General features: G+C 40.5%; 1 protein-coding gene across 3 annotated transcripts in view; it reads right to left on the reverse strand.

The window, feature by feature from the left end:
* The window catches only part of KCNQ5 (potassium voltage-gated channel subfamily Q member 5), a 265,424-nt gene that overhangs the window by 66,095 nt on the left and 173,344 nt on the right, over positions 1–25,985 (reverse strand). For all 3 annotated transcript variants that reach the window (XM_079970427.1, XM_079970424.1, XM_079970425.1), the window contains exon 2: positions 18,824–18,914. In XM_079970427.1, the coding sequence (XP_079826553.1) occupies positions 18,824–18,914 (91 nt within the window). The remainder of the gene's footprint in view (positions 1–18,823; positions 18,915–25,985) is intronic.

Here is a 25,985-nt window from a genome sequence, read left to right on the forward strand (position 1 = left end):
TAACTTCTTCCCAAGGTTCCTGATTACTTCCTCCTTGTCGATCAGTTCCTCCCTCTTGGTGAGGACGAGATCCAAAATACAGTGGTACCTCGGGTTAAGTACTTAATTCGTTCCGCAGGTCCGTACTTAACCTGAAACTGTTCTTAACCTGAAGCACTATTTCTGGGTTAGCGGAGTCCGTAACCTGAAGCGTATGTAACCTGAGGTAACACTGTAGATGATCCATTTGTTGTTTCTTCTGCCTTCTGGGAAATGAAGTTTGTCAGCAACGCAATTGAAGAATTTGTTGGACCTTACATTCCTGGCAGAGTGTGAGTTCCAACAGAAATTGGAACTAGGTTTTGAACTAAGCTAATTTGCGTAAGATAATTTGTATCGGGAAAAGTTCTGTTTCTACTGGAATATTTTCTGATGCCCTTGAGAGTGATCTAATTTAGCAAGTTTATTTCCTTTTGTATTTAGTAAACAAAGCAAAAAACTTTGAAATCACCAAGCTTGCCATCATTATAGTTGTGTTTGGCACCCACTCATTGTTACTAACGAACATACAAAATTGATATTTTTCCCACCAAAAGTAAAGCACTGCAAAATCTCCCATTTTGGATTTTTTTTCCCCTGTGGAAAATTTTCAACCACACATCGCTGAAACAAGGATCCCTTCATGGAAATGGATGGGACTCCCATGTAAGCATCAAGCATAAATGGAACCTTGGTTCTAAGTGATTGTGTTATCTTAAACTTGTGGGGCAAATCTAGCACTATTGTTTCTAATCAGACCATCCTAATTAAAGTAATCATGGAACTGTAGAACTGACATTAACTTATTTAATTAACTTATTTTAATCAGTCCTTGAGTAAGAATAAGAAACGTCAGATCAGCTAGTTCTCGATTATTATATAATTAGGTGTTTTATTTGCTAATTGAGCTTATTCTCATTTTATTATACTTATGCATTTCAGTAACTGCAGATAGGTAATATGAGGGCTGCAAACTCTAATTGCTTTAATTGGAGGATTTGCACACAGGAGGTTTAAAACTGTGAATGGTAATTTTAATCAGTATGGGGAAAATTTAATTGGTAGGGTTAAGTGCAGTCCAGGTACCATATTATGTCTGGAATACTAGAACCGTGGTTCCCAACTTTTTTGGTATGGTAACTAACACTTGGTAGAGTGAGTCATTGATTTTTTGTCACATGAATTTTTAGATCTGGGTTTTTTTGTTTTTGTTTTGCCTATTTCATAACCCTTATGTGAGGCATCCAAGCTAAAACCTATTTAACAGAATAATGTTAAGTAGTTGAAATCTTTATAGTACTCACCAAGTTATTCACAGGTTTCTTTTTATGGGAATGCAAGAACATTAACAACCTTATTGCAGGGTATTGCTTCATAAACTATAAAAATTATTCTTAAAACTTAAAGCAGTGTTAAATACAAAAATTATGAATAATGTCAATAGTTTATTCATCATAAAGTCTATGTTGGAAAGTATCAGTGGGATGACTAAGCTTGCCTTTTGTCAATGTAGGTCAGTGTGTAGTTTGATGGCTGTTAGACATAGATCCTTAGTAATAGTGTGCCACTTAATTTTAGACTCATGCCTGTCATTGCTGAAAAACCTGTCTCTTGTAGACATGTACTACTAAACAGCAGCAGCATGGGTATTTCTTTATCAGCAAGCTCTGAAGGTCCTAACACATTGCAGTTCAACACATTGTTGTTCTTTTTGCACAAATGCAGCTTTGTGACATCAGTTGTAAATGGGTTTCACACCCAAACTTCTCTGTTTCTTCAGCACAAAAGTAGTAGACAAACCACGACTAAGCAAACTTCACATCAGCCTTGGCTAAACTATTAACTAACCCTGGCAGCAGATCTGGTGATGGTTCGCCACGAGATACTCCCTGTATGAGTACCTTGTGGTGAAGTGTCATTGGACCTGCCGTGATCCACAACAGAGTGTCCCCCAAATTTTAAAATGTAAGACTTTGTTCTACCAAGTGTCAGCACAGCATTCTAATATGCCAACCAAACAGAAAGTTGGAAGAAGTATTATTATACCAGTTAAGGATTAGAAGCAATATGGTAATTGCTTTGGATTTGCTTATAAAACCCATGACTCACATGCCCGGGCTTCACAACCTACTTGCAGGTCACGACAACAGGTCAGGCAGGCAACACTGTACTAGGTGTGTTTCAAGCTAAGGTCAACTGCGAATGTAACATCACCCTCCAATTAATTAATGGAATTAACATCTTGTATTAAGGCCACAACATTTACTCAGATAATAACCTCCCAATTAATTTAGAGGGTGTTCCTGATTAACTTGACAACAGATTTGATTTGTTTTTAAAGTTCAATATTTTAATTTTTCAAAGCAGCCCATATGGCAGGCTCCATCTTGGAAGATGTAATATTCTTACGTGGGTCCCTTGTGCATCTACCCAAAGGGTTGCACAGCTTCCTGTTCACTGTGCACAACAACAGATGCCAAAGGAACAACTGAACAGTGGCTTCGTTAAACAGAGAATGAACAGGACCAGCTCTGAGGCCAGTTTACCCAGAACTGAAACGCTGGGGGCTGAAACACGAACAAAACACAAATCCTACCCACCGAGCCACAGGAGAAGCAATGGTCACAGTTTCTTTTAACCCTTTACACACCATATACCACAGAAGGACACATTCCTCCTTTTCTCACAAACAAGTGAGATGGTGCTTGCTTTGAAACCTGTGTGCAACATGTAAAACGAGGGTTTTGTTTTGTTTTGTTAGAACCATGGCTCATTTGCAAATATATTACTTTATCTTTTAAGCTTCATAAACTTGAGAGATTTATTTGGGTGACAGCCCTAAAACACTTTCCACACTCCTACATCTCTTTATATTGTTTTGAGTTGGCTCTGGATGTCTACGCACAACAATCTAGTGCAGAGCTTTCCAAATTGTGTGTCGCGACATGTTAGTGTGTTGGCTGCAGTGTGTGTGTGTTGCGCAAACACTCCCCGCACTCCTCCCGGGGATGGAAATTGGTTCAACCTCCGATTTGCTAGTAAAACTGAATTACTGTGTTGCAAAATGATGTATGTCTAAAAAGTCACTAACATGAAAAGTTTGGAAAGCCCTGATCTAGTATCTACGCAGGTGTTGCCAGGTCTATGCTCTATGGAGCAGTTGTAACAACCGGGGACCACTCCCCTTCCACTAGTTTTTGTGCCATCGCTCAACGGAGACTGCACCTACATGGCAACTTCCTTTGCTAATCCCATTTCAATCCCCTCCTGGTTCTAGAAGAATGATGCAGGAATGGTTGGGGAATCATCTGGCCCTTCACTTGCCTGATCTATCTCTTCTTCCGACCCATCTTGTGCTCCACCCTTCAGCACTTAAATTTCCCCTGCTTCCAACTCTTGTCCCCTGGCCGGAACAGTTCCCCACAAATCACTGACCCCCCTCTCCTGAATCAGACTGCAGCCCCCCCTTCCAGTCCCTGGCACTGAAGAATATCTGGAAAAGCTGATGGACATAAAAGTGGCTGCCACACACACATCTCTTGAAAAGGGACTTTCATGGGTGGGAAGTGGTAGTTGAGTCCAATTTCCTGATGTTTGCGACAAAATGTACAGATTATATTCTCCTTTGTTATGGGCAATGGATGATACAGTACCTGTATATTTATTTGTGCCATCATGCATGACATGAGTTGATGGGCTACATACAGCTAAGCTCTACTTAGGGAAGAACTGAAGTTAGACTAATTTCAGTGGGACTGCATGATGGCTTTAGAGATCAATTAAACATATTCTCCTGATACCCAGCTACCACAGATTCTGGAAAGGAAATTTATGAACTTGACTGTATGATCATATTCATCAACTCATTTGTGTCTTTCTATTCAGCACTTCTGTTGATCTGAGCCGAAATAGTGCTTACAGACGTTAATAATCAAACTGTATGCATATGAAAGAATTGACACCTACTGATTTCAGGAAACAATAAGGGCATTTCTAAAGCTCCCAGAGCTCTTTTACATATGAATATGTCATTGCTGCTTTGCTAAAGAAAGCTGTGGGATTTCACAAAGTAACATCATGGGAGGGGAAGTTCTCTTTAATTGTGGTGCTAAGTAATATGCTAATAGAAATCAAAGAGGTGGTCCAAGATCAGATGCATTTAAGAAGGTACTCAACTCTGCCACTGAAATCAATGGGACTTCTAAAGTACTAACTCTGGCTGGATTGTGTCCTTTGTGATTACTGTTATATTTCACATAGGCTATTGAAATGGCTTAAATTCCCTTGCTTCTCTGTTGGCTGAAACAATAAGTGCTTTCCTTTGGAAAGACATTAAAACTGCTAAAACTGTTGTTATTGTAGTTTCCTCATTAATTAACACCACTAATCATTAAAACTCTAAATAACCTTTGGTTAATTTGCAGAGTACATGCTGTGACCATCAAATTCCCATAGTTCCAGTCTGCTAGAGAATCAGAAGGCATATGGATAAAAAGTAAGGGGAGGGCGGAACCCATTGACATAAATTCCCTAATCTCAGAAGAATCATGGTTGATTAGCTATGCAAAAATGGCATAGCAGTGGAATGTAAAAAAAGATTAAAACAATCCATTTTCTGTTATGTTATCCACACTCTCACTTTTAATATGCACAGTTTTTGAGGCTGCCAACCAGTTTAAATATTTTTAGCTGACTAACCATTTAGGTTTAAATGTATTAATTATTATAATAGAATTTGCATTTTACTTAGATGCTGAATGTGAAATAACCTAATTATAAAATTAGTGAAACCAAAAGGGACTATTAGTCACAAAGTTTAGTTCTATTACATTTATCTGGGATTCTGAGTATTTCTTAGAGTGGCAGAAGGTGAAATTCAAAGTGTTGAAATGGGTGGTGCCCACATGATCCCAAGGCAGGATGGATGCGCAATGCAGATAGTTGGTGGTAACTACTATTTTGACACCACTGATGCATCTTTGGAAGGAACAGGGACTTGTGCTCACCAACCACCATCTCTTGCTGCTCTTGGATTGAGCCTCTGTCGTTGACCATCTGTTAGCTTCCTAAATGACGTACAAGTGCGCAGATAGCCCACTTCTGCTCTGGGTCATAATCAGCACTGCCATCTCTTATTCTGCTGATCATCTATGATGGAAGGGATGGAAGTGCCTGGATTAGTTTCTCCTGCCCTAAGCAGGTATTCAGTTCTGTCAGTGACGGCAGCACCAATAAATATGTTAATGTTTTACAATGGCTGAAGAATCACTGTATCTAGATGCTGGGCGCATTTGATCCGTAAGTACAGTGATGACTATCTTCAGTATGGATTTACTGAAGGATCTGACTTATAACCAAAGTCCCTGTGTGTTTCATGTTGTGAAATTCTAGCTAATGAATCTATGAAGCCTGCTAATCTTCAACGTCATTTGGAGACAAAACACGCACGCTCCAAAAATAAATCAATGGTTTTTTGTGGAGTTGAAGAAGGGGCAAAAAAACCATAGAAAAAAAACCTTCAAGTTTGAGTTCTCAGGAGAATGCAACCTTAGCTTCTTATGTGGCACAAATCATTGGCAAAGCAGGAAAGGATCATATTCTAGGCGAGGAAGTGATTCTCCCTGCTTGTGTAGCTAAATGCAAATGAGTACTTGGTGAGTCGGGAGGCTAGGGAAATCAACACATCACCTCCTTCGAGCAACATTGTGAAATGAAGAATATGTCTAATGATGTCTAATGTCTAATGATATAAAACAGACTCTCACTTTAAGGGTCCAGACTTGCAACTTCTTTCCATTGCAAACTGATGAAACTTCTGGTATTACAAACAAAGCTATCATGCCTTTGTACACTAGGTATGGGAAGAAAAATATATGGAGGATTTTTTTACTTTCATGTGAACTTGCACACACTACAGCAGAGTGCATGTTTAAATCCCTAAGTGGGTTTTGTTGTTGTTGTTTGTTTTTTGTTGTTGCAAAGAACCACATTTCATGGGAGAAATGTGTGTGTCTGACAACAGATGGTGCTTGTGCTATGTCAAGGAAAATCAGTGGACTTGTTCATCCGTGGTGAAGTATGACTTTTCCTGACAGATTCAAACTTTTCATGTGGTCAGTTGAACAACTTTGAGTGGTTGTGTTTGGTAGCCTACCTAGCAATGTTTTCACCTACTTGAACACTCTCAACACAAGCCTTCAAGGTAGTGATTGTATATTTTTTACACTGCAGATAAGATTGAGGCAGTGATTTAAAAAATATGGTTAAGGGAAAGCCAGGTAGAAGGTGGTAGCCTTACTAACATCCAAACATTGGAGACATTTCTGGAGTCCACTGAGAAAGAATTGATACTAGAAGTAAAAAATAACATCAATGAGCACCTGCATGATTTAGTATGACTAGCTTCAGATATTACTTTCCTGCACCAAATCCTGAATACTCATGGATAAGGAATCCTTTTTAATGTGGTGACGTACAACTAACAACTCTATCTGCGGAAGATACACTTGTTGATGTGACTTGTGACGGTTCATCTAAATAATTTTTCTAAGAATGTAGACTAGCTCATCCTGGGTGAAGGTTTTTCCTGATTATAAGTAGGTGAAAAAACTTTGAAACATCTAGTTTCATTCTGTTCCACATATCTTTGTGAACAAACATTTTGGACATTTTGTTATACAAAGAATAAGCAAAGAAATTGGCTCAATGTTAATCTAGATTTGAGATTAAAAGTAGGAAATACTGAACTGGAAGTAGAAGGGATTGTTTGGGACTAAAAAAGGCATGATTTCTCCCAACACATATAGGTTTAGTAGCTGCTAGATATATCCTAATTTGTTAACTCGTAATGCATGTTAGTAAAATTAAATTCGTCTCTCTCCCCCGCACTAAATCATTGTCATTTGTGTGAGTAATATACTAAAAAACACTGCCCATAAAATTTGTGATAACTAAAATCCATTGTTTTTTAGGGACTACCCCACACTTGCTTCAAAAATTTGCTTCGCACAAAGATTTCAAAAGTAGAGGGTCCATGCCTTGGCTTTTGAAAAACAAGGGGTCTGTAGTACTTAGCTAATTGGGAAACATGGATCTTGATAACTCTTACCTACTCAACAGTGTGGAAAAGCTCGAATCTGTTTTATGAATTATCTGTAGGAAAGATATCAGAAACTGGAAAGTGTTTCACTCTCCTCATACCACATACTAACCCCTACATCAGTAATTTCTCTTTACCTTCTCACTGATTTTACACGGCATTCTGTTTACCGAAGGCTGCTCTGACATTGTCCTCCCCCTGAAAAAAGCTTGTCACTTGATTTTTAAAGTTTTAAAATCTTAAAATTTAACTGCTAAGTTTTACCTGCTTCTAATTCATATTAAGTAGGTGATTAATATGTTGTATTATATATACTTCAAGAGAACAATGCCTTGGATAAATAAGGATGACTCACATTTCAACTATAAGAGGAAAGAACTCGGAGACAATGATTTTAAAACAGAGGGAACACAGAGTTAATGTTGAATTCTATCCAGCTGGATTTCTAACAGTAGGAAAAGTGGGGTCATAAATTTTAAAAACACAAAAATTTGGAAGAGATTTATAAATGGAACATAAATCACTACCAATAAATTCCCAAGAGTTCCTAGTAGAATATCTCATAAACATCCAAGCAATCCATTCCTATGTTTACTCAGAAGTAAGACTATCCGAGGCTTTCAGGGCTACTTAATTCCAGATAAACATGCTTAGATTCCAGTCTTGGAAAGTGAGGGGGTAATTCTCAAATCCCCTGCACTAGAGCTATCCTCCCATCAAGGCCGTCAGAAGAGGCATATGAGGCAAACCAGACCAGGGAAGAAGGGGTGAGTGAAGATCTACATTAAGAACAAGGGGTGGGAGAGAGAGAGAGAGAGAGATAAAGATCTACATTAGGAACAAGGCTGAGAAGACACCAGCAGTGCTTCCTATTTGCCAAGAGGACTTCTGCAGTGGTGGCATGGTGAGGGCTGCCAAGGAGATCTGGCCTCCAAGGAGCATGCTGCAGCTATTGCTGCCACCAGATCTACTGCCCCTATGGATTCTGCCACCTGAAGATGGTCACCTCACCTTGCCCCATGGGTGGGCCAGCCCTACCTCCCATTCTCAATAGCAGCATAGGCAGCCAAACTTCACCAAACACCAGGGGTACCTGGTATCTGGGATTACTGCATGGTAGCCATGCAGCCACCTCCAAAGGGTCTGCAACTAGTCAGTGTAGTCACAAGTGTTTTCAGACTAGAGCTATAAACCTCTGTATCCTGCTGCCTCTAAATGCAACTGCAAGCCTGGTAAGGAGCTGCTATGCTGTTCCAACAAGATGCAGCCTCCAGATCCTTTATAGATATTACTGCACAGCTGCTCTGCTGAGCCATATAGGTGGGGGAGTTGCAGCAAGGTGTATCACTTACAAGTTAGTTAATTGTGCCTTAAGGATTTTCTAGTATTTATCAGCCACACAATCAACCTTCACAACAATTTGATGATGTTAATAAATAGTCTTAATAAATAGTCTTAATACATGGATTAGATATAAATGATTTTGCACCATTTGCACTAGAAAACAGGTCTTACCACAAGTGCTAGTTATTCCATATCAAAATTAAGTACAAATAATTTTGCTAAAGATAAAGTAGCATTTATTTGCCAATAGTTTTTTAAAAATATTTTTTTATACATATCTGGGTGTATCAAAGTCAGCCTACTCAAAATGGACCCACTGAAATCAATGGGCAAGGCACTTAAATCCATTGATTTCAATGGTCTACCCTGAGTGTAACTTAGTTGCATATTATTCGCTTGTCATGAGCACGATGTCTGTTCAAGGGTTCAGTCAGTCAGTGATGGGAAAGGAGCTCTTCAAGAGCTCAACTTTCACCAATTTTGAAGTTCTTATGCCTAGCAGCTGTTGGAAGATCCAGCAGTGACACTGGGTATAAGATGAAATACTCAAATGGCTGGTTGTTCATGCCAATCTTATTCATTTTTAATCAGCCTGCTGATTTACAGCATGCTGGCTCTGTTTCTTCAATTATGTAGTTTGTTGCAATCAAGGAGACATGTTTTCCCCTAAACCATTTTACCTTTGCCTCACAAAATCAGGAAGCGATTCATGACTGCAGGCTTACCCACAAGCAGTGGGGACGAGGATTCATATACTTTTATCAATGCTTGAGGTTTGCGACCAACGTGGGTGGAAGGGGGAAGCTCATGCTGTAAGCCTAGCATCATAAGTTCAAAAAGGGCATTGAAGCTAACCTGTAAATCAGAGTGAGGAACCCCCTAGCCTAGCCCACAGACCAATCTTGTCCTTCCAGGGGGGTCCAATCAGACCTACAATGCTGTTTCTCCATAACCATGTCAATCATCTGATACCATTCTGATGGGCAGATGTTGCCAGCTGATTGGTGGGGTTATGTAGCTCAATTCTGCACTGGTGGGAAACCCACTAGTTTCCCACTGAGAACTAGCACGCACAGCCAAAGCATCAGTATTCAATCCCCTGCTTATCAGTTTAATCCTGCTCAGTCCCTTGTCTCCGCTCATCAGCTGATAATGACGAGCAGCCTTGTCCACAGTCTGAGGTGGAGATATAAATATCTGGCCTACTGGAGAAAGACGTTTCTCCATCCCGCTGTGGATCACATTTGAGGATTATTCCCTGGGATGTTCAGATCTGGTGAAATTTGCTGGAACCAGTCAAAAGTTAATGCAGAGGAGAAGAAACAACATTGCTCCTCACCCAGGCCCTGCTCTAGAACACAGCAAGCATGAGTGAGAGACTGCTTGTACACGAAGCTGTAGGAGTTGAAGCTAGAGAGGGAGGTTGTGTACCACTTGCTACAAAGGAAGGACCTAAACAGTGAGATGCATGTACTTGTTAAGTATAATGGTTTAATTGCCACTGAAATGAGAATGCCTGAATGTGTGTTTGTGAAAAGGTTTAACATGGGGATTTTCCATGAGGTTATATTGAAAGCAAGAAGAGCTCTCTCTGAGCTGTAACTTGTTAATGACCTGTTGACTGTTTTTCTACTCTGTGCTGAGAGTGAACCTTTGATCATGTGATGAAGGTATTGAGTAGCAAATTCACCATCTTGAGAGATTGGTGGCTGTTAGCATTTCTGAACTCTACAGGGTGAACAATGCATGTAAATGGCTCTGCAAGACATGCATAGCCTAAAGCCAATGAAGGCTGGAATGCAGACTGGAATGGGGGAGAGACACAGTTTGGATTTTTGGAATCTCTTATTTCTAAGAAGATGTTGAGCCTGTGCTGGACAGCACAAGACACTGCATAGATATTTTTGTTGTATCTTTGATGCTTATGATGTTTTTGAAGAGTTCTGCCAGTAAAACTATGAATAATATTTTCTTGGGCCAGGACACTGTTTTCTTCCAAAGGAGTCAATTCCTATGCTTTCAGTCACTTCAAACTGCACAATATTAATATCACCAACAGTGTTGGCAACCTCTCTATGTGGGGTGTCTTTGAAGGCAGCCAGGGAAGTGGAGCTATTTCACTGAGCAGCAGTTTGTTTAGCCACCGACATTAGCTCCAATTTGTTTCCAGGCAAAATTCAAGGTGTTGGTGCTTACTTTTAAAGCCCTTTACAGTCTGGGCCCACTACACCTGAAGCACACTGGGGAGATTATAATTCTACCAGCCAGGAGGTTTTTCCTTCTTGCCTTTGCTTCCAAATATACCCCTTCCTCATGCTGGAGAAAAGGAGGTTTGGAGAACTTCTGGGAGCTGTTTCTTCCAAGTGTGTAACTGAAAAACGGCACGAAGAAACCAACTGTAATATATTTAAAGAACGAACCTCTCATCTGCCAAAATCCTGTTGATGCATATGGTCCGAGGAAAGATTTTTCACTCCTGCTATCTCGGCTAACATCTCGCATCTCAGAGATGAGTGGAAGTGTATACTTTTAATATTTTTTGCTCGGTTCCTTGGGGGTCAGTGGAAAATGTGATTCTCTCCCTTTCCTTTCTACCACAACTTGAGAGTATACCCAATCTGTTGACACTTCTGTTCTGCGAATGATGCCATCTGCCGCAATGCTTTGCAGTTATCCCTCTGGTATCTTCTTCCAAGTTTTAAGCCTTTGCAGAAAACACTTTCTTCCAAAGTTAATTGACACAGTGCTGTCCCATGAAAATTATCTGCATGCAGAGTACTCCATTTACTGATTCACTCTTGATGTTTAAAATTGATTCAACCTGGTTACAACAGTGTACTTTACTCAAGACTTTGAGATGGTTCATGTAACAAATTACTGCTTATTAAACTTATTAAGCATGCTCTTGGAGAGTAGCTTGCAAATGCTTTGCTCCTCTGTAGTCTTTTTTTTTTGGGGGGGGGGGGTCCTGCTAAACTGGGGTTCGGTTTAGCATGTCATCTGAACTGGGACTCCCTACAGCTCATGCTTAAGTAGGAGCAATTTAGCCATGAGGTCCAGTTCCGATGACAAGCTGTGCTAACCTTTATTTACCTTCGTTTAGTGTGATATAGTAGTAAAAGGAACGAAGTGGCTGGGGAGCAAAGTGACTGTGAGCTCCTTTCAAAGAGCTCCCATATTTGTGTGGTCTTGCTAAGCCATAACTTGACTTAATGGGTCTTGTGAACCAGTACTGTGTGTGTAGAGAGAGACCTGCTTGGTTTGCACAGTGTATTAGCAGCAGTTATATTATTTGCTGTACTGCGTTTCCACTTGAAAATTATCTGTAACTTCCCATTACTGGATTTTATTTTTGACCACAGGGCTTTAAATTACCTACCATATTTTTGAACATTATAATTTATTTCAACTATGCTTCTGCAGCTGCTTTTGTTCCTATCTATTTGACTTGCCAAGTATCTGACTAGCCATGCCAAATGTTTTTATAATCTTTTGAATTTGTCAGAAGTTTATCCGCACATGCACTTACAAACACGGTGCTACAATTGTACAAGTGTCTCTTGGATTTATTTATTTATAAGATCAAAATGTTCATTTAGGAACATTTAAAATTTATTTACAGTTTAATACAAAATAAACCTTGCCTTATAAACAATCTGTAGCTCACAGAAGTAAATAAATAGTAGGTAGCAAGTCTGGCATATTGCAAGCATGTGCTCCTACTTGTGATGTCAAGAAAAAAAGCTACAAAAACTGGACTGGAGCCCAAGGTAAATTCATGGAAGAAAAGCTTCTCCCTCTACTGTCCACCTCCTGAAAAACCATTCTGGAGGTTGGTGGGGCATCCTGAACAATGTAGGACAGGAGGCACTTGGGAATTTGGTGAATCCCAAAAGTGGTTTGTAAGATGATAGTTTTACAGGTTGTTAAAGACACCATTGATTTCTGAAGTTTTTCCAGGATTTTGTCATCTGGACGATGAAAAGGGGTGACCTTTGGTATGCCCCCAGTTCTTGGGGGAACTCATGCTCCATGATTAGAAAGGCAAAGTGTTCAGAGGGCTCAACTGGTACAGAATTATCAGACGTTTAGCTAGATTTTACTCGGTCCACTGGGAACCAAAGTAGGGCAACTTGCTGGAATCCGGACGGCTCATTTATTACAATAGTCTTGCATAGCAGAGTCTAGGCACTACAGTTGTCTAATGCTGGGACGTGGTGCCCTACAAAAGTTGTGGACTTCAACTCCCACCAACCCAGGGCTGATGGGAGCTGTAGTCCACAACATCTCATTGGCTACTCCTAGTTTAATGAAATCAGCTGTGCCTGCTGCTCTCAGAGACCCATAAGCCGCTACCTCCCTGCTGTTTACAGGGTTGTCAAGCTGGCTTCTGCCATGTGAACATGAGCATCTGATGCTACCAAAGTGTTAAGAAGAAAAGCACATTCAAGAGTGGCTCCCATGCTATTATAATAATGTCAGAAGCAGGGGCTTACTTTAGTCCCCTAAAAGCCATGGGATTAAGGATACCCTTTGCACTGGATTGCTGATTTAACTGTTAGTGGTCTAGACAGTGTAGAAGCAAAGTAAGAGAGCTTTTAGTACCAACTCTATTTTAAAAATGCAGTTTAGTGATGTATATTTTCCAAAATACATCGTTTTCTCTATATCTTTCTATTCCTACACACATCCACTGTGTAATCATTTCCAGGAAACGGTTTTATTCTGTCTCTGAACTTTTCCAGTCCCCTTTTCTTTCCCCTAGTAAACATGACCCTTTGTTCAGTTGTCTAAATATAAATAAAGGAAACATCACTGCAGTTTGTACATTTGAAAAGATGAGTTTTATCAACTTCTTTCCATGGTGACATATCAAAAATCCAAGCTTATGTGGGAGGGGAAGGAAAGGATTTTATTTCATTTGAAACATACCAAGCAACATTATTTTTTATGTATAGCTGGAGTCTTGTATTAAGGTAAAGGTAAAGGTACCCCTGCCCGTACGGGCCAGTCTTGACAGACTCTGGGGTTGTGCGCCCATCTCACTTAAGAGGCCAGGGGCCAGCGCTGTCCGGAGACACTTCCGGGTCACGTGGCCAGCGTGACATCGCTGCTCTGGCGAGCCAGAGCCGCACACAGAAACGCCGTTTACCTTCCCGCTGGTAAGCGGTCCCTATTTATCTACTTGCACCCGGAGGTGCTTTCGAACTGCTAGGTTGGCAGGCGCTGGGACCGAGCAGCGGGAGCGCACCCCACCGCAGGGATTCGAACCGCCGACCTTTCGATCGGCAAGCCCTAGGCGCTGAGGCTTTAACCCACAGCGCCACCTGCGTCCCCGGAGTCTTGTATTACTTTATATCTTTATGTTGGGGGGCAGAGCAGTGGCCAGCTCTACTGTATTTTGTTATCTTTCTCTGTGATATCAGCATGAAAGACATTGTTTCATTTATCTATGCACATAATAAGACTAAAGGCTAATGGCATAAGGAAAAGTCAGATGCTTTCCTTCTATTTAGCTCGCTGCTTTAAAATTACCTAAAGAAGGAATTTTTTTAGATATTTGAAGATTTCAAAATAGAGACCTCAAAAATATTTTAAATTAAAAAATGAGGGATTCAGGTCTAAACTGATTACACAGAAGTATCAACTTCACCATATACTGGCAGATCAGTCACTTAAAGCCCAAGCTCCTAGGGGCAAATCTACACTGGTTAGTTATAATGTTAAAAATGTGTTATAAAAATGTGACACCAGAGGGTCGCTGAAGAGCAGCAACCTGTCGTCAATGCAAAATTGCATTGAGAGCTATATTACTTTTTTAAACAGTGTTTTTAGAACCAGTGTAGATCCAGCCCTGATCTCTGACTAATTATGAAACCATTATTATTATTCATTAAATTTCTCTACTGCCCTTCATCCAAGAATGACAGGGTGGTGGTTTACAATATAAAAATACATACCACAATAAGAAACAAAAATAACAGCCTGTTTAAAAGGCCATAGAATGTTTAATTAGCCAAAGGCCTGGGAAAAGAGGAATGTTTTTCCTGGCACTTTAAGATATGTAATGAAGGCTCCAGGGACACAGAAACAAAGGACTGGTCTCTATTATTTGTTGTTGTTGTTTAGTCGTTTAATCTATTATTTTGTTTAGTTGTTTAATTTATACACAGAGCTTTTAGAGCTTACTGCTGGTCCCTTGGTGGGCCTTATATTTTCTTGGGAAAAGTATCTAAACATTGAAATAGAGGAATCTGAATGGAAATCATGGTGGTCAGCTAGGCCTCATAAGTCTGTTTCATCATATGTGAAGGAATGTTCCCTCAAAGTTGTGCACAGATGGCATTGTCTACCTGTGCAGATGTCTCCTATCACGTCACAGTCAACACAGGATTGTTGGTGAGCTTCAAGGGACATTCTTCCATCTTTGGTGGGAATGCCCTCAGGTCTCATTATTCTTGTCTCAAATAGATCATGAAATACCTAAAACAATTAAATCACCTGTTCAGGTCTCCCCACAACTGTCATTACTGAACGTATTGACTGATAACATGAAGGCTAGTTGCTCAAAAAGAACTGTTGACATGGATGCTAGCTGTAGCTAGGATTTCAATATCTCAGCAATGGAAAACCTTGAAAAATCAACATTTGTTTTTATGGTATAAGAACTTATGGACTTTGGCCATTTGGGGAAAAAACACACACAAATTGCATGTCACAAGAGGGCAGAGGACCCAGAATACTTTTGCGTCATCTGGTAGGATCTTATTTCTTATGCTTCAGACTTAGATGCCTGACATTCACTATCCATGCCAGCTCAGGAAATTGATTTATATTGGTGTTACCACTTCTTCCTATTATTATTATTATTATTTGCTTGCTTTGCATATGGTATGATGTAATACTCTGCTACTGCACTTTTGGGCTGCTAGTTAACGGGCATTATATTACAAATTTAAAAATATGCTAAGATATTGTACAATGCACAGATTGTGATAAATCACCAATGGGTAAGGTAAAAGGCTAAAAAATAACATCAGCATTTTTAAAGCTCTTCATGCAAAACTCTGGACAAATTTCAGTGCTCTTGACAATAGAACTTAAAATATGGTATTACGGTGATCCAAGCAAAGCTAAGAGAAATTAACATACTGATGCCCCAACCCAGTAAGAGTGATCATTATACAAAAGCAGGCTTAGAATAAAATAATCATATAGAGTTGGAAGAGACATCTAGGCCAACCACCTGCAATGCAGGAAACTCAACTAAAGCATTCATGAGAGGTGAACATCCCACCTTTGCTTAAAAACCTCCAAAGGAGGAGAGTCCATAAACTCCTGAGGGAGTCAAAGCAAATTTTCTTTTTTCTTTTTTTTTTTTTAAAGCACAGTTATGAGGTAAAGCATAGATAGGAGATAAATTATAAGGCTCATGGACACTTTATATAAACGTTGAAATATTTTTTAAAAAATCAACACAAAAGGGCAGGATCCAAATAAGTGTGTGTGTGCGCGCGCTTGCTTGCTTGCTCTAATTTAATAATTAGGACCTGTTATTTTGACCACTACCCCCTTCCAGTAATTAGCAATGTTTCTTTTTGAATGGCAGAACTCAGTCCAAGTTACAAAAGGATGGAAGAATACAGAACAACACAGTCATTAGGCACTCCACTTAAGTGGGGAAAGCAATAAAGGTTTAATATTTTGGATTGCATAAAATCTAGAATTACTCATTCTTTACACAGTCACTTTCCTCTCCCATTTAGTTGTTTGTTCCATTTGTTGATACCGTCACTGACTGCAATGTTTCTCTCCCCACCCCGCTCCCCAGTACACAAGCATTTGCTGCAGAGGTAGTCCTCCTCTGCCTGTACAAGTAAACATAGATGTTTATGCCAAAATAAATCTGTTCATCTGTAAAGTGTTTGTTGTTTTGCTCCGAAAGACTAAAGAGGCTACCCTTCTGCGATTTTGTCTCTATTGCCAACATCATCCATTTGATCTCCAAATGAAAACTTCTTTTCACTTGCCCCATGTATCGCAATCTTCTTTATATTTTTGTACGCTAATTCCAAAGAAAGCAGCTCTGCTGTATGGAGACAGCATCATTGGGCTTCCCATAAGGGGAGAACCTTTCGAGAGAAACTTAAAACTCCCCCAAAGACAAGAGCGAAGAACAAAAGTGGAGCTAACAATAGTAAATATGGCCAGATCTTCATAATTTGTAGCTAACAACCACTGCAAGATCAATAACAATAATACGGATTTGCGTATTTCTCATATTTTCTTCCTCTGTACTTCAGTATGCAGTGATCCAGCAGGACAGCAAGAATTGCACACAAGAATCACAACCCGCATTGCCTCTTCTAGGGAGTCAATTATCTCATGTCCAATTGGGTTTTCTGGATACTTTTAAATTTCATTAGAATAAACATCTTTCCATGGTGGTAGAAAGAAAAGGGAAGCATATCATGAAAGCCTCCCCCCCCCAAAAAAGAGAGAATATATTGCTTGTAATACTGTGCCATTTTGTCATAATTGTACAAACCTCTGTAAATAAGAATTTTGCTTGCTGGCAGAGACCTGCTATGCTAGCTTACTGGCAGGAGGGTCATTGCTGCTTATCAGGAGGAGAAAGGGGAAGCAGGGAGGTTGGTATGCTGCAGATGCTCTGGAAGGAGCACCAACGTAGCTCTGGCTGGTGTGTTTGCACCATGCTGACCTCCCTGCTGCCTTGCCCCTCTCACTATGCAACAACAATCTGCCTATTGAGAAGCTAGCATAGCAGCTCCACCTTATCTTGGTGAGCCACTTCTGCCTAAATAGTATATTTAATAGTACCTCGGAAGTTGAACAGAATCTGTTCCAGAAGTCCGTTCGACTTCTGAAACGTTCGAAAACCAAAGTGTGGCTTCTAATTGGCTGCAGGAAGCTCCTGCAGCCCATTGGAAGCTGTGGAAGCTCCGTCGGACGTTTGGTTTCCAAAAGAACATTCGAAAACCGGAACACTCACTTCCGGTTTCCAATTGTTTGGGAGCTGGAACGTTCGACTCCCAAGGAGTATGGGAGCTGAGGTACAATTGTATTTCTCTAGAGATATTTAGAATTCCTCCCCCTCCCACCCCGGCCCACCCCCAGTATACATCTAGATATACCTGATGCTAACTTTTTATTAGCAGGATGATATCAGAGGCTTATAATCTGTCATTAATATACCTTCTGGGCACTATGGAGAAGAGGACTATGGTGACCATGTTTCAATAGGATTAAAGCTTCTATCGACAACAGTTTCTACAGATTTACTTTTCCCCAGCAGTTTGTTGTAGTTATGGGAAAGTCTACAGTTGGGGAATGCTGCCGTTCTTCGTAACTTCTAAACGGGCAGAATCCTAATCTTGGAACATGGTCACCTCCAAAGAGACCCCAATAATAATGTGTCTGTTTCTGGAGGGTAGGAGCAGAGAAGGCCTCATAGACAAGTTCCTCTCCTAGCACAAAGACTTCAGAGTTTCAAAAACCATATACAGTGGTACCTCGGGTTACATACGCTTCAGGTTACAGACTCCGCTAACCCAGAAACAGTGCTTCAAGTTAAGAACTTTGCTTCAGGATGAGAACAGAAATTGTGCACCGGTGGCGCGGCAGCAGCAGGAGGCCCCATTAGCTAAAGTGGTGCTTCAGGTTAAGAACAGTTTCAGGTTAAGAATGGACCACCGGAACGAATTAAGTACTTAACCCAAGGTACCACGTTATATCTTACATCAGGGTTGGGTATCCTTTTTTTGCGCAAGGACCACGCTCACCCTCGGTCAACCTTCCAGGGCCCACATACCAGAGATGGGTTTGACCACTTCATGTGCATGTAGCCACACACATAGCCTTCTCCCATTGATCTGTGATTCGGAAGGGGTGATGTGCATCCTCATCAGGGCTGAACAGAGAGGTTTAAACCTCTCTGACCACCAGAACACTATGTCTATTATTTTATTTTATTTTTTCCTGCCACCAAAATTGGTAGAGTCTTGGGGGGACAAGGTAAATTTGCTTGTGGGGAGGCACACCAGCCAACCAGGTTGTAGGTTTGCCACCTCTGAATAAATCTCAAATGAAATATGACTCACCAAACACCCTCCTAGGAAGTAAGAGTTCCACATAACAGGATGGGCCTTACTTCAGAGAAAACTTGCATAATAGTGTGCTGCTATCATTTTTTAATTTCTTTTCTTGCTGCTATTATTTTTATATTTCCCAAAGTACTGATAAAATACACCCTAATTTACTATGGATATGTATAAAAATATATATAATGCACTTTCCAATCTCTGAATTATTATTGTTATTTGGTTCATAAAGTTCACTTACCAGAATGAAGAGGCAACTAGTGGCAAGCCAGGTATGTTCAGGGATAGTAGAAAACACTGATAAAATCAAGCAACCGAAGACAAGAAGAAAACTGAAAAACAAAAGAATGTAAAAATTAGCAAGGACCATTGGAGTGAAAATAAACTTTAAATATATGAAACAGTCAAGTTATCAGAATTACTGTATTTTTCCGTGTATAAGACTATATTTTTTCCTAAATTTTTGAAGTTTAAAATAAGGGGTTGTCTCATACACGGATAGTGCATAGTGCATTTTCTTAATTTTGAGTCCCCCAAAATAGTGGGTGTCTTATACACAGGGGCGTCTTATACATGGAAAAATACTGTAATTACGTCTCCATTAGAGCAGGGTGCTGGCGCCAGCATGTGCAGCTTTAAATCCCCCAGGAGTGGACCTGTTCCCAGCCCTCCACACCAGACTGTCATTGGCCAATCTCGCAGGCTGGTGCACAGGTGAATGTCAAGCTGGAAATGTGAGCAGAAGCTTGCACTCTGGCTGGGGATAGCCCCAGCACCCAGCTCTCGAGTGTCAGTAAGGACCATTTGCCAGACCTGTTCTCTCTGCTGTCCCCCCGAGTCCAAGAAAGGAAAAATGGACACTTGGAAAACTGACAATACAAAAAGGGGCAAAAAGACACAGATTGAATGCCCCTTTTCAACCTGACGGGCCCTTTCCTCTATCTATGCAGGCATAGTTGCCACAAAATACCCAGATAGGGGCTGGTACCTCTTCAATTATTTGAGGGTCATTCCGAGAATGCAAATCATGGCTGCGGATACAGCTGCCATGGAATATGGTGTTAGGTTCTCTAATAACCCTCACACTTGGTGGGATCCAAAGAACAAGGGTATGTGGCTGGAATTGGTGGGGCCCTACATCAGAAACAGGCCTGAGCCAGCAAAACCGGGAAAACCCATCCCTGGAAGCAATTATTTCCATAGGGTGTGCTGGGAATTCAATCAGGGTGCATGCCACAGGTGAGTTCTCGCTTGAGTGTAAGCGGTGCCTAGGATTCTACGCCTACACATTGTGCAACAGGAGCCACACCCCCTTTCATGGCTCCAGGGACTTTGGCCCTGGAGCCCCACAAAAAGATGTGGTTCCTACAGCCCCATAGCTAGTCTTTTCTATGAATATAACAACATGACCTTAGGAGCTGAGATCTCATGAAAGCAAGGAGCATTCACGTAAATAAGGGTCAGTAAGATGGGTGTTTCTAAACATCTTAAGAACAGATTAAATGTATTTTTTTTATAATAACACACACAACAACAACACAATTGTGGCAACTGTGTCTTCTCCCTTTAACTGAGCTTTACAGGAAGGGCTGAACTCCCGAGAACATTAAACTGTTTGCAAATCAGGTACTTTGCTACTGCTACAATTCAACATTTATGAGTATTTTGCTTTCACTTTGTTAGCCTTTATTGTATGGTTTCATGTGCTTTGCATTTTCCAGCTCATTAATATTGTCCTTGATCCAAAAAACTGTACTACTAGTTTGGTACACCCAAGGGAGCTTTCGATTTATATTTTCAAACAGCAGAGGCAACTCCCAGACATATTTCTATGTGGCAACTGCAGTTTTGAACAGCGGGGTCTGCTGTTAAAGGGGGAAAGTATAAAACCCTACTTTGTATGTCTAAATCCTCTTTGGCTCTCAGCCATGAAAGGTTAGTATCAGAAGTGAAATGGGAAATAGCATAAAAAAGCTACCAACAGAGATATAGGCACAAGGACCCAAACTGTACAACAAACATCTGTTTTTATTATCTACTCAGGTAACAATATTACAGGGCCAACTAACATCAATAAAAACATCAAGGGGTCATTCACCAGCTTATCTTCTGCTGTGAAGCATGCCACCATCTTCCAGCAATGGCACACTGCATTTTTACATAGGGCAAATAGAGGAATAAATGGGGTTTGCAGTTCCTAGGATGCCATTGCAGAACACTGTTTAACCTCCAAGGAAGCCATTTCTCAAGGTTTGTGGATCCTTAGGGAATAAGGGCCCTCAAGGAGATGAAAGGCCCTCATAGTCAGGATGGGGGTGAGGCAAGCATTATGATGGGAGGGGCAGAACCGAGTTAGCTGTGATGCAAATGGTCAGTTAGTTAAGTATTTCTATTTATTTACTTGATTTAGGGGTGGGCAGCTGCTGTTTGGATTATCATCCATGCTGTTATTTTAGGCATCTACTTTCTGGACAGCCTGCTAAAGTTATGACATACTTTGAACCAATGAAGGCCTTGATTGGATTTAAAACTGGAGTTAAAATATTTCTTTGAATAACTAGATACTTTCACTAAAGGGTAAAAAAGAAAAAGCGAAAGAACAAACAAAAGATTGGAGGACAATAGCCTATTAAGGCAACCTAAACCGTGTGTGTGCTGGTGTGTTTTAAATAGCTGACTCTAGACCCAAATCCTGGCCAAATTTCCATGATGCTAGTGACTTAACTGCCTTTGGATACATGAGCCAAGAGTCTTTGCATATCTGGATACTGAAAACAAAACCAGTTCTTTTTCATGAATTGAACACAAATCCTATGTTAACAAGATCCAGATTATTGTTATTTTTTTAAAAAAGTTGACTGCTAATAAGATTGAATAAAAAGAATCAAGAACCCACACTGCACTGACCGGGCTCAAGGCTTTCATTTGCTGACCTGGGGCTCATGTGAGAGGAATGGGATAAAAATTTAATAAAACATTAATAATAATAATAATAATAATAATAATAATAATAATAATAATAATTTACTATTTGTCCCCCACCCATGTTAATTTGCAGACATGTCCAGCACTTTCAAGCTCCTTTTCTGAAACAGTTTTATTTCACTAGTGGAGCCAGCAGCCACCAAACCTTCTTAATTTTGGTATTTCCTTTTGGTAGACAGTTTAAAGCAGTAATTTGTAATAATGTCACATTTTATCATGCCAGGTATAATTTTGGACTGGAACCATAAAAAACAAAAACAAACCTCTCAGTAATCCATTACAGTCAAATGCAATCACAATAACAGTTGGTTGGAAAAGCTAGTGTAATTTTAAAATAAATGACTGGATATGAAGAAAAAGGGATGAACATCCGTAAATCATGAAAGCTCTTGTCATATTACTGAAAGGAGCATGGTGACATCTCATGTGCTGCTAACAATAATATGAATTCTTTTTATTTCACTAAAATCGCTGTTTGACGTTAGCTTTGGCTGCTGTTTCCTGTTCAGCAGAACCTTGTTGAGAGCATGCACTGTGAAAGAGAAAATCTGAAAAGGACACAGGAAACAGGGTGGGAAAAAAGCACTTTCCACTGTTGATAAAATGGTGTTCTCAGAAATTACAAATTATTGCTGCCCATAGTTAAAGCTATTTTCCAGTCAATCATTTTTAAGTCTTGTGCAGAACAAAAGGGGATGTGTTTCTTCTAATATCCCAGAGATGGATTCTACAAGATGCTTTTATTGGACATGAAGAAAGTTGGAGAGCCCTTCCTAACCCAAACTCTTCTCTAGGGCCCAATGATCCTGCAACATTCCTTTATAAACAGATTCTGAACTATGGCCTCATTTTATGAACTTTCATTTCTGAAATATAATGTAATGTATTAGATTATTGCATTGTAGGGACTGGTTTAGCTGTGATCTCTGCACGCCAGGGGCAAGCCTAGACTACTCTTCCAACTCTTTAGTTCTATGAGGATATGGTTTGGGTCAAACCATACTTTCCTGCATTTCAGTTAATTCATCATAATATGGAATTGAATATTGATGCTGTAAGTGCTTTGTCCAGACCCTGGACATACAGTGGTAACCTCGGGTTAAGAACTTAATTCATTCTGAAGGTCCGTTCTTAACCTGAAACTCTTCTTAATCTGAGGTACCACTTTAGCTAATGGGGCCTCCCGCTGCTGCTGCACGGTTTCTGTTCTCATCCTAAAGCAAAGTTCTTAACCCAAGGTACTATTTCTGGGTTAGCGGAGTCTGTAACCTGAAGCGTCTGTAACCTGAGGTACCACTGCAATGGGCTTTTATGACCCCTCCTTTAGATAGCTATGTGTCAAGCGGACCACCTTTTCCCTGCCATTGAGGGGACTAGAGCTGTGCAACGTCAGCACACCCACACCCACCCACACACCCACCCTGCAGTGTGTGCACAGCTCACACTGTGTGCGCACAGTCCATTCACCCCCAAAATCTGCTTCAGAAGGGTCCCTCCAGATCAGATTTGGGGAGCACATGGAAAGCTATAGGAGGGAGAAAAAGTCAGGCACCATTGGATATCACCCACCATACTGTTACATTATGTCCCAAATATATTTTTGGTGTTTTGTTACCTATTATGTATTCCAGTGATTTATGCTGAGATATAATAAATACTGGATTAACATATTAAATAATATTAATATATTTTTTAAAAATAGATATTGCAATTATCCCTGCCAAATGCATTTCTTTTATAATGCAGTATGCTTATGAAGAGAAGCAGTATCAGTGTTTTCTTTTTTAATGATAAAGATTCTAAACAAAAAGCGAATTACAATATGAAAGTAGAGTTACAGAGTCTATTAAAAGTATGTACAATGGTACAGCACAGAGCAGGTCAACACAGACAACTGTTTTGAAAGTATCCGGCATGTAAGCTAGTGTTTTGTAAGTATAGCTTTTTAGGAATGAATACTGGAAAAATAAGTATATTACAAGCTGAAGCATTAATATTCATGTTTTGACACTGTGTTTGACAATTATAGTGGAGATTAATGTTTGGATTTAGAAACAGGGTGGAGATGTTTGCCCTTGTCCTATTCTTCCTCATTTTAAAGTTCTAGGAAAACAATAGATAAGCAGGTTTGAACTCTATAAAAGGAAAGAAATGCAACTACCAAAGCAAGCTGCCCAGACAAGGAAGGGTTTTCGAAGACCATTCTGAACATCAAAAACCCAAGACATAAAGCATTGGGTGAATTAATGGCGTTAAAGCCTCAGCGCCTAGGGCTTGCCGATCGAAAGGTCGGCGGTTCGAATCCCTGCGGCGGGGTGCGCTCCCGCTGCTCGGTCCCAGCGCCTGCCAACCTAGCAGTTCGAAAGCACCTCCGGGTGCAAGTAGATAAATAGGGACCGCTTACCAGCGGGAAGGTAAACGGCGTTTCCGTGTGCGGCTCTGGCTCTGGCTCTGGCCAGAGCAGCGATGTCACGCTGGCCACGTGACCCAGAAGTGTCTCCGGACAGCGCTGGCCCCTGGCCTCTTAAGTGAGATGGGCGCACAACCCCAGAGTCTGTCAAGACTGGCCCGTACGGGCAGGGGTACCTTTACCTTTACCTGCAGTACTGAACCTTAGCTATACACAAGGCTGTCCATGTTTGGGGTCCCTTGTGGTAGAAACTTGAACTTACTCTTTTATTTATTTAGTTTAGTGAGCCACCCAGCCCACAAATTCACTTTTTGTTTTTAAATGTTTTGCTGATTTTACCTTATGTATACTTGTTTTTTTTTAAAGTCTGGTGGATTTTAGCTGTGTTTTATTATGCTCACAAAAGTCTTCTGATTAAGTAGTCCGTAAATCTTTCTAAACAATAAACAAACAACACCCGTCTCAATGGGAGGATTAAAATATACTTAATTTTCTCTGGAATGTGTCCATTATGCAAAAATGGGTGGAATCCAGACTGAATGTGAAGCATTGTGGTTCTGCTTATTTTACAAAAATGTACCTGCTGCCAATGAGGCATGCTGTATGGAATACAATACTGTATCTCTTCGTTTATAATGCTATTCCATGTTAAATGTCGCTGAGAGGCAAACTAAAAAGCAGTAGGATCTTAAGTCACACTGGAAGTGGCTGTTGATTGCAAGATAATGCTAAGCAGGATGGGGGGCTCCTCCGAGTTGAAGCAAGGTCTCTCCTAAGTGTCCTGAAGTGGGGACATCTAACTCTCTTCTCTTTAAAAAATGCTGGAAGCAGAATGTCTGCAAAACTTAAAACACTTCTTCCCAAGCTTGCCACATAAAGGAAATATAGTGGTACCTTGGGTTATATACGGTTCAGGTTACATACGCTTCAGGTTACACACTCCGCTAACCCAGAAATAGTACTTCAGGTTAAGAACTTTGCTTCAGGATGAGAACAGAAATCGTGCTCCGGTGGCGCGGCAGCAGCGGAAGGCCCCATTAGCTAAAGTGGTGCTTCAGGTTAAGAACAGTTTCAGGTTAAGAACAGACCTCAGGAACGAATTAAGTACGTAACCAGAGGTACCACTGTACCATATAGGGTAGGAGAGAGAGACCGATCTTTTGATAGATCCTCCTTCTAACCATAGGCAAACATTTTACCAGGGCTTTCCAATCCTAGTGCTTTGAGGAAAGAATACTGTAGTTATGTAAAGTGGTACCTCGGGTTAAGTACTTAATTCGTTCTGGAGGTCTGTTCTTAACCTGAAACTGTTCTTAACCTGAAGCACCACTTTAGCTAATGGGGCCTCCCGCTGCTGCCACACCACCAGAGCACGATTTCTGTTCTCATCCTGAAGCACTATTTGTGGGTTAGCGGAGTCTGTAACCTGAAGCATATGTAACCTGAAGCGTATGTAACCTGAGGTACCACTGTATTGCTTTGTTGCTAGTTCTGCTAGTGATGGTTGCTTGGGAAATGCTTGACATTCATATCCTTTCAACCTTTCTGCCACATGCCCACACGTACACTCCTGTCAAATTAGCTTTGCAATTTGTTTCACAAGTCTGAATCTGTTTTTTTCATTCATCATATCTCCTTGGTACCGGGATCTGCCTTTCTGAAATTTTACAGCTACTTTCCTAGGAGCACCACGGGGGGGGGGGGGGGAATCCACATCAGGATCTTTAGCCATAAACACACAGTTATCAAGTGGCTTAATTGTTATGGATTGCTTTTGCTTTCTTTAACCAACCCAGACTAAATTTGATCCATAATTTGGCAGGTTTTCTCCACTCAGGAGGGGCAAATATGCCTGAAAATCTCATCCAATTCTGCTGAATTGGGGGGGGGGGTTATAAACATGTTTTGATTTCCCATAGTAGTGAATGAGTGAAGTATGAAGATTTGTTTTTCCTAATCAGGATTCCTATTCAGTTCCCAAACGGAAACAGACAGCCTCTGAAGCAAT

The sequence above is a fragment of the Podarcis cretensis genome, assembly GCF_951804945.1.
Source record: "Podarcis cretensis genome assembly, chromosome: 3".
NCBI classification, from domain to species: domain Eukaryota; kingdom Metazoa; phylum Chordata; class Lepidosauria; order Squamata; family Lacertidae; genus Podarcis; species Podarcis cretensis.